This window comes from Otolemur garnettii, unplaced genomic scaffold (assembly GCF_000181295.1).
Source record: "Otolemur garnettii isolate 467f Iridium unplaced genomic scaffold, OtoGar3 scaffold00038, whole genome shotgun sequence".
Classification (NCBI taxonomy): domain Eukaryota; kingdom Metazoa; phylum Chordata; class Mammalia; order Primates; family Galagidae; genus Otolemur; species Otolemur garnettii.
In genome coordinates, this window is record NW_003852433.1 from 15,533,424 (window position 1) to 15,543,387 (window position 9,964).

Consider the following 9,964-nt stretch of genomic DNA (forward strand, 5'->3'; position numbering starts at 1 on the left):
AAAAAAAAAAAAAAAAAAAATAGAAAAATTACCGGGCCATGGTGTTGGGCACCTGTAGTCCCAGCTACTTAGGAGGCTGAGGCAGGAACATTACTTGAGCCCAAGAGCCTGAGGTTTTTTGAGCTTGGCTGATGCCATGGAACTCTAGCCTGGGCAACAGAGTAAGACTCTGTCTCAAAAAAAAAAAAAAAAAAATTTATTGTGGAGGCCCTGGGGCCCTTTTGCACTATGTCTATGAGTTACCATGGCAGACCTGAGCTCCTCAGTGAGAATCGGTTGGGATCCCCCAGAGGACATCAGCAGTATAAACCATCCCTGCCAGGAAGGCTTATCTCATGGGGACAAAAACCTCTGGCTTCCTTCTCTGCTGACAGCAGCAGACTGGGGTGTGACCAACCCTGCTGGGCTTCCCATTTACCAGGTCCATCCCCAAGGACCTGGGGAAGGGTTCCTGCCTGAATGAACAGAGGTAGTTGGGGTACTGCTATGAGAGTGGGGGAGGCAGCTTCATTTTTAAGAGGTGCTTCAGGGCCTCAGAGCGCAAGAGGTCAGCCCTGGGGATGATCTGAGATTGGCCAAGAAAAGCACTGGGAATGGAGTTCTCCATCCTTAACTGTGCATGTGTGGTACACACAGAGATGCTGAGGCCATGGTGACCATCACACCCTCCTGAGGAGGATGTGTCTGATGCCCAGGCTGTCAGCTGGGCTTACAGAGCCACTGGGTCCTCCACAGTTCAGCAGACAATGCTGAGGCCCTGTTGTGGGCAAGGCTCTGGATCACATCCTCTCCTCAGAGTGTTTGGGCTGGTCTCCTGTATGTAAGGCCCATGCAGACCACTGTATTCCGCCATCACAACAGCAGCAGTAGAGTGAGGCTCAGGGAGGTGCAATGATTTGCCCAGGGCCCTGTGGCTAGCTGGCAGCACAGCCACATAGAACCCTGGTCTGCCCAGCTTTGCTGCCCACACACCTCAACACCATGCTCCTCTCAACCTGGAGAACTGACTCAGCAGGGTATGGGATGTGGCCTCTGACCCAGCTCTCCTCCTAAGGCCATTTTTCTTTGCTCAAATGGAAGTAGATTGTGTCTGAGGCCTGGCAGGGGTACTTGCCAGTGGGACCTCAGTTGAAGGAGGTATCAGCTGATTCTGACTCCATTGGCACAAAACTTGATGGGCCCACTGAGATGTCTCACAGCAGGCTCTGTGTGGTTGTTCCCCTTAGCTGCACCTCAGGGTAGCCAGTGCAAGGGGAATGCAAAGCTGGACCCCTGGGTATCAGCTGGGAACAGGGATGAGGATGAATCATCTAAAGGTCATAGGAGGACACCCTTTGGCCTGGGGCTTTATCTGTCAGGCATTCCTCCTCTGAGGAATCTTCTTGGGACTCTGGGTTGGCAGCAAGGGGTGCAGCAGGCAGGGGATGAAAGGTAGTGTCCAAGCAGATGGTTGAGTGGTCCAGCCAAGGCTTGTGGCTAAAGGGGATGGGCAAGGCCACACTGATACCAGGACACCAGAACTACATGGTATCAGAGGGTATGTACCAGGAAGAGATGCTCCCAGTTGCTGTCCATGGAGGGTCTGCAGGCTCATGGGCACAGAGGGTAGGAGCTGGCTGCTAAGGACAGTGTAAGCTTAGACTGTCACTCCTACCTATCACTGTCCCAGAGCTGCAGGCTCCCTGGGGTCAGGTCTTGTCATCCCCTCTGTAGCCCAGCACGCATGTCAGAGCATCTTTTGGACCCTGTTGCTAGTATGTCCCATGGTGGGGGGAGTAGCCTTTGCATCTTCCACAGTATCTGGCAGTTTTCAGGTAGAGGCGGCCTCCAGCTGTACACAGTACCATCATGTAGTTGGAGTCACAGCAATTAGAAGGGACTGCTCCTCACAAACAAGAAAGTCCTGGAATTTGGGTCTCATTAGCCTGACCCAGGTCATAAGCCCAAACCCACACTGGTGACAGGCCCTGGCTGGCCAAGCCTGGGTCATGGGCCTATTGATGCTGCCAAGGGTAGATGCTGCCTCAGCCATTCCTGATGGTCACCCAGCTGGAGGTCAGGGTTCCACCATCCTAGGGCTTTGGTATCAGGGCAGCCCTACTCTGCTTCTGCCCTCCAGATCAACGATGAGACGGAGCTGGAGGCCCTGTGTGCCGAGATTGCCTCCCAGCACTTGGCTACTGAGAGTCCTGACAGTCCCAACAAGCCCTGCTGCAGGTTCACCTACCTGACCATGACGGGCGAGGAGGTGGAGCTGTGCAGTCGCGGCCGGCACATCCCTGTGGCGTGAGTGTGTGCGCGCGATGGGGATGGCCAGGGTATGACAGTGGCCCATGGACTGACGCAGTAGCACGAGGGCCTACATCTGGCAACAGGTGGATTTTACCAGGGGGAGGGATGTGATGTAGAGCATTGGGCACCAAAAAGGATGGTCTTCAGCTGAAGGATTCATTAAAGAAACAGCAGCTCAGGCAGGTAACACTGAGGCAGGAAAAGAATGAACCAGTCTGCCAGGACTGGGACAACCTAGGCAATTGGGCCTGAGGACTCCTGAGAAGGAGTCCAGGAACCTTGGCCAAGTGGGTATGGTCCCCAGACTGAGGAGGAGCAACCCCACACTCTTCAGCATCCTCCCTCACATGGCCAGGTGGGAGAACAAGGACATCTATGCAGCGGCCATACGGAGCCTGCGGCTGCGGGAGCTACAAAACATAGAGTGTGTGACGGCCGTACGGGCTGGCCTGGGCTCCATCATCCCCTTGCAGCTGCTGACCACACTCAGCCCGCTGGAGATGGAGCTGCGCACCTGCGGCCTCCCATACATAAATCTCGAGTTCCTGAAGGTAGGTGGCAACAGACCTTGTCATCTATGCAGGCAGCCCTGACCTGCCTGGGCACTCTGGCCCACAGCTTGCATTCTGCCTCTGCTGCACCCTGCTGGGGGCTAGGAGGCCCTGGGGAAGCAGAGGCCGGGCCTCCTCACACCTGGGGCCTCTTTTTCCAGGCCCACACCATGTACCAGGTGGGGCTGATGGAGACAGACCAGCACATCGAATTCTTCTGGGGGGCCCTGGAGATGTTCTCCCAGGAGGAGCTGTGCAAGTTCATCAAGTTTGCTTGCAACCAGGAACGCATCCCGTTCACCTGTCCCTGCAAAGATGGCGGCCCCGACACAGCCCACGTGCCCCCATACCCCATGAAGATTGCCCCCCCAGATGGCACAGCAGGTACTACCCTCCTAGGGCCATGTTCCAAGTGGTGACACACAGGCCTTTCTCTCAGTTTGGAGTTGGGACTACCAGGCCCTGCATGACGGACAGAGAATCAGCAGACAATGAGCCCCACACACCAAAACCCAAATAGAAATAAGTATGGGGCGGGGAACAGAGGCATTACAGGTTAGGTGTTCCGTATCTTCTAACGTTTTAAAAGAAGCTGAAAAATCCAGAACTTTTTAAATATCCCCTTGTTTTTTTCCTATGGCATCATAGCTTACAGTAACCTCAAACTCTTAGGCTCTAGAAATCCTCTTGCCTCACCCTCCCAAGCAGCTGGGACTACAGGCACCTGCCACAATGCACAGCTAGTTTTTCTATTTTTAGTAGAGACAGGGTCTTACTTTGCTCAGGCTGATCTCTAACTCCTGAGCTTAGCAATCTACCTGCCTCAGCCTCCCAGAGTGCTAGGATTATAGGCCTGAGCCACTGTGCCCAGCCTCAAATCTCCCAACTTTCAAATGCAGAAAAATAATTAAAAAATAGAAACTAAACACTTTGCTGACCAAGCCATCCTGCTTCCCACACAGCTCAGCAGTGTTACCCATGCCATCCCGTAGTCTTACACCCACCCTTTTCTCCTGTAGGATCCTCTCCTATCCTGCTCTGGTTCCTAGGCCTGCTGTCCCCTCCTGCTGGGTCCCAGGATTGGCTTGGAGTTCCTCAAAGAGGCCCCCCCAGAGAAGCTGGGCAGGCTTCCTTGTGATCCTAACACAGCCACAGGACTCGGCCTCTGACTTTGGCTCCATGTTTCTCTGTAGGTTCCCCAGACTCACGCTACATCCGAGTGGAGACCTGCATGTTCATGATCAAGCTTCCCCAGTATTCTTCTCTGGAAATCATGCTGGAGAAACTTCGTTGTGCCATTCACTACCGTGAAGACCCCCTAAGTGGCTGATGACAGGGAGCCCCAGAGTTAAGCTGTCACCGAGGCACCGCTCTGTGGGCTTGGGAAGCCTGCCACTGCAGGCACGTCCCTCTGGAGCACTGCGTGAGGAGTTGGCAACATTTTGCTTTTCCAAACTTTCGTCCATGTTCCAGGACCTCCTGGAAAACTTAACCTTTTGTATTTGTATGTTTTGTGATGGGTTGGTTCTTTTGCTGCCTGTTTGTGGTCTATATGTAGGATAGTTTAGTTCCCAGACAGTTTATGTCTAATTTGATCTTCCTGGACATTGTCCCTCGTGGCCACCAGAATCAGATGCCATAAGGCCCCAGTTGGTTCCTCATCACAGAACTACCAAGCAGGAGACTGGGGCTGAGATGAACTTGGCCAGAGTGTGCTGTTCCTTCTGCATAGCATCTCCACAGACGCGCTTGTGACTGGCCCTGACACACCTCCACACCCCACCCCACCACTACCTGAAGCTGGAGTTTATCCCAGAGGCAGCCCTGTAAGCCTCCTTCCACCTGGAGAGTGGTCAGGCCAGTTTCCCCAACACGTGAGACACACACAGGGAGCTTTATACGTCAATCTTCCTGCTTTAGGACTTGCTCAAGGTCTTGGTTTTTCTGAGGAAAAGCCCACACTGGCTCCCCTGTCCCTTCCCACCTACACATGCCTATCTGCTCTCTCTCTTTTGGGCCCCTGACAGTTGTCCCCAGAAGACTCCTAGGGAACTTTAGACTGAAGAGTTCATTCCTGACCTTGGTTCCTAGAGCCAGGCTGGGTGCATCCCAACTGTAGTATTTGAGAAAACACCCAGGGGCGGGGACAGTGTGGGAGCCTTTCTGAGACTGTTGAATAGGAAAGCACATGATTCGAACCTACCCCACTTTGTGCTCAAAAATGGCCCATCCTCACGGCATTGACCTGAGGGAGAGGAAAGGGCCATGCACCCATTTTTAAAAGACCTATCTGAGGTGCTCTGCTCAATTTGGGGTCTATTTTAGTGACTCAGACCTTCAAGTCCAGATGCAGACTCGAGGGGGTCTTTCTGCCTCTCTGGTCAGGCCTGTCCAGCACCCCCTCACTGCCTCATGTAAGTGTGTGTGCCAGGGCTGAGCTGCCTCTCGGCTCACCCTCTGCCCCAGTGCATTTGTGCCCCAAATAGGTCTTTGTCCAATGGTACTTTGTTCATGAGCAGCACATGCCATCTTGTTGGACACTGTCATTTTGGGCCTTGCCAGGTCTCATGGAATTGCATCACTGTATTTATTGTATAATATTGTGAATATTGAAGTTCTGAGTGAGTGCTGTCTAGGCTTTGGAGTGTGGATGCTGGTCCAAGAAAGAGGATGTGCCCTGGCCTGTTGGAAAGATGTGTGAGTTTTAGAGTTTAGAGCCGTTAGTACCCACCTCCTCCCTATTATTGTTATGAAATGCATCAAGGACCATTATGGAAAAAGATTCCCTGACCTAAGGATAAGACAAACCTAGGATAAATCGTGATGGCTGCATCAGCTACATTTGATGCAAGAGTCACTTCTGGAGGTATTACCTACAAGCAGTTCCCTTGCTTTGAAAGGAAGATAGTCAGCCTACTGCCTCCCCAGAAGCCACAGCCCCCTTGATTTGGTGTAGGGGGAAGTGGGGGAGGTCACATCTAGGATTTATTCCTGACAAGGATCCTCTAATTTAATTTCTGCATAGTAAAAGAGCTTCTGGATTAGAAGTGGTTTTTCCTTCCTGTATCTTTCTTTAAATTTTTGGTTCCTTCCAATCCTCATTCCTTGAAAGGACTTGTCAGCTACCTCCCCAAGAGGTGTTGGCCCATCACTTGATTAGATGACAGTTGTGATTAGGTGACAGTTGTAAGGTATTTGCTGCTAACATGGCTGCTTTTCCCAGAGAGCACATTGAAGTCCAGACCAATCCAAATCTTGGCCCTAAAAAATGTGTGCTGTAAAGTTACTTGATGTATATTTATTATAATTATTTATGGTTGCATTTAACAAACTTTTCATTCAATCTGATGCTATTTACACCATGTTGTGTAAAGGAAGCTCACTACAGGAAAAAAGTCACACCAATAAATAACCTTCATCTAATTTTGATTTACCTTAAGAGTTGTGTGATCATCTACTCTTGCTGAGCAAGGTCAAAGGCTGACATGCTTGGATGGCTCTGATACTTAAGTGCCGCCAAGTGGCCAGAAATTAAAGTGTTTGTAATTACTGTGGTCTCTGCCCTTGATATGAGTCTTATTCCATTATGCTTACAAACTATCCATTCCCCCTATCCAACTCCTTGAGTCTGTGCTTTTCATATAGAAATTATGATCAAAGTGATGGAAATCCAAGGTCAAAGTCAAACCTAACCCTGCATGTTTGGCTCTTGTGCCTGGTATGGGGATTCTTGAGTGAACTGCTGCACTGGAAGGGTCTGGGCCATTCTTACACCAAATATCTTCCTTTAGGGGTGGCGCCTGTAGCTCAAAGGAGCAGGGTGCTGGCCCCATATGCCAGAGGTGGCGGGTTCAAACCCAGCCCCAGCCAAAAACTACAAAAACAAAACATGTATCTTCCTTTGGGAGCGGTCAGTGGATTTAGACCTACTGTGTGCGGAAAGGAAATGCAGGAGAGAGGTAAGGACTTGCCTCATCCCACCGTCCATGATTAGTGCTCAGCCCTCTTCTTGCGCAGCTGCCTCCCTTTCCCAGGGAGTCTCTGTTCTCTATACTCCAGAGAATCCAAATGAGTTCTGTGGGTTTGCTCATTCCCTCCTAGTGTTCCATGGGAATTCTCATCTAGACCCACTTCATTCTCATTCACTCAACTCCACCTTTCTTGTACTTAATAAATGCTAACTGTAGCAAAAGTGTCCTAGGTATTTCTTTATTATAGGAAGAGCAAGGACCCTCTCGGATGAGGAACAGACAACCGCTCACAGCAAAGAAGACCTCTGTTTAGACTTGAGAAGCTGGTTTATGGGATGCCTAAACTCTTTGCCTGGCTCAGCACAGCAAGGATTCCCCTGTGCTGGGACCACCTTCATAGGTTGCCTCTTGAAAAATAAGTACTTTTTAAAAATATGCCACTGAAAACTAAGTACAGTGGCTGACACTTGTAATCTCAGCATTTGGAGAGGTGAACGGAGGAGAATCACTAAAGGCCAGGAATTTAAGACCAGCCTGGGCAACACAGTAAGACTTAATCTCTACAAGAAATTTACAATTAGCTGGGCATGGTCATGATAGGTCATAGTTCCAGCTACTCAGGAGACTGAGACAAGAGGACTGCTTGAGCCCAAGAGTTCAAGGTTACAGCAAGCTATGATTGTGCCATTGTGCTCCAGCCTAAGCAACAGAGTAAGACCCTGTCTCTTCATTTAAAAAAAAAAAAAAAAAAAGGTATACCATTCAATAATCCTCATTAGTCAGCAGAGAAATATTTTGAAATATACTATACCACCAAAAAAGTCACAAAGACAATACTATGGCTGGGGAGGACTTGGAATGATCAAAACTTTTGTAGACTGTGTGTGAAATCTAACCTACAACTATTTTCCAAAACCATCTGGCACTACCTACTTCACATACTCCATAGCCCAGAAATTCCACTGCTAGGTATAAGTCCATCAGAAATACATACACACATTCTCCAGAAGAAGGATATAAGAATGTTCCTATCACTAACAGTCATTGCCAAAACTGGAAACAAGTTGAAGGTCCGTAAACGGAAAAATGGACAAATTATTGACATACAACTGACTACTGTACAGGAAGAAAAATGAACCACTGGCAACAACATGGATGAGCCATAACCATAAATAATCAACTAAAGAAGCTGCACCTACGAGTAATGGATGATAGTTCATCTAAATTATGTTGACCATGGATATTAACAACTAACGGTGACAAATGTCAAGACCATGTTTACTTTTGGCCCAGGGAGAGGGACTAGGAGGGAATGTGAGGAATGTGGTATTGTCTTAGTAACCTTCTGTTTCTTGGTTTGGGTGATGGTGACAAACATGTTCATACTGAGCTGTATGCTTCCATGCACTTTCTGTAGGAATGATGTACTGTATAGATGGTTTCTTTAAAGTATGCCACAAAAAAAAAATCAAGAAATATAATAAAAGCACACATTCTATCTTTATGAAACCAACAGAAATCTGTCATTTCAATGTACAATTTCTGAAAGGGCAGATGATGGAATAATAATAAATGATTTAGCCAGAGAATATCATCACAGAGAACAAGATTATATGTATCCCACCCCCTTCAAATTACATTTAAAAAACAAAGACACTGTAAAGAAGAGGAACTGGAGGCCCAATGTACCAGTGAAACACAAGAATTGGAAGTTCATATAAGAAGTGCTTAGAGTTGTAAGACTAGAAGCTACATCCTGGAGAAACAATCTCAGAAGCTGACAATTCCAGCCCCCAGGCACTTGAAAGAGAGGAGGACCAGACCGAAAATGGGGACAAATCCAACCACTGAACATCCGAAACCTCTTCCCAGCCGCTCTCCATGTTCACATTCCACATCCCAAACCAACCCAGAGAAAAGACATACAGGTACTGAAATCTAGGGATCTCCAGTGAAAACACGAGCTGAGTAACCTATAGTGAAAGCCAACAGTTAAGAAAAGCTGCTTTTAGTGCCCTGCTCTTAGATAGCCAAGAATCAGAGGGAACATCAACATAAAACACTAAAGTAAAAATAACCTCCAGGAAATGGGCAATATAAAGAGCAGAAGATAACCAAAAATTAAACATGCCACCAACATCCACTAAATAAGAAACAAACAAAGACTGTGGGCGGGGCCCCGTGGCTCACACCTGTAATCTTAACATTTTGGGAGGCTGAGGCAGAAGGTTCACTTTTGGCCAGTTTACAACCAGCCTGGGCAATATACTACAAAAAATTTAAAAGTTAACTGGACATAGCCCAGCTACTTGGGAAGTAGAGGCAGGAAGGTCGCTTGAGCCCCAGAGTTTGAGGTTACAGTGAACTATCATGACACCACTGTACTCTAGCGAGGAAGACTAAGACCTGCCTCAAAAAAAGGCTGTGAGAGAATAAAAGAGTTTCAAATTAATCAGAAATACAGTGGTTTTAGTTTTTTTTTTTTTTAGTTTTTTTTTTGAGACTTGTGCTCTATGCCCTGGCGTGAGTGCCAATGCATCATCATAGATCATAGCAACCTCAAATTTTTTGGCTTAAGTGATCCTCCTGCCTCAGCCTCTCAAGTAGCTGGAACTATACATACCCACCACAGTGCCTGGCTAGGTTTTTTTCTATTTTTAGTAGAGATCAGGTCTCACTGTTGCTCAGACTGGTCTCAAACTCCATGAATTAGCTACACAGCCTTACATAAACCACCACTGCTCCTGTGGCTAGGATTCTATCTATGAAACGGTAAATCTTCCCACCTTTCCCACCCCTACTAAATTTGGGGAAGAACAAATGATCTCAAAATGATATAAGGTGCTAGATAGTCCTATGCTAAGGTAGCAGATAATCTTGCTAAAGCTCACCTACTCCACTCAGAACCAAGGCTTTTGAAAAATCTGCTTTTCGGCTCAACACCTGTGGCTCAAGCGGCTAAGGCGCTAGCCACATACACCTAAGGTGGCGGGTTCGAATCCCCAGCCCGGGTCCGCCAAACAACGATGGCTGCAACCAAAAAATGGCCACACATTGTGGCGAGCGCCTGTGGTCCCAGCTACTTGGGAGGCTGAGGCAGGAGACTCGCTTGAGCCCAGGAGTTGGAGGTTGCTGTGAGCGTGATGCCAT

The 9,964-nt window shown here is 48.4% G+C and overlaps 1 protein-coding gene across 1 annotated transcript in view; it reads left to right on the forward strand.

Moving 5' to 3' along the window:
• The window catches only part of HECTD4 (HECT domain E3 ubiquitin protein ligase 4), a 213,386-nt gene extending 206,994 nt beyond the window's left edge, over positions 1-6,392 (forward strand). Inside the window, exons 72-75 of the mRNA XM_023513244.1 lie at positions 2,120-2,286; positions 2,648-2,843; positions 3,005-3,227; positions 4,037-6,392. Coding sequence (XP_023369012.1) covers positions 2,120-2,286; positions 2,648-2,843; positions 3,005-3,227; positions 4,037-4,173 — 723 coding nt within the window. The 3' untranslated portion in view covers positions 4,174-6,392. The remainder of the gene's footprint in view (positions 1-2,119; positions 2,287-2,647; positions 2,844-3,004; positions 3,228-4,036) is intronic.
• Positions 6,393-9,964: the final 3,572 nt, after the last annotated feature.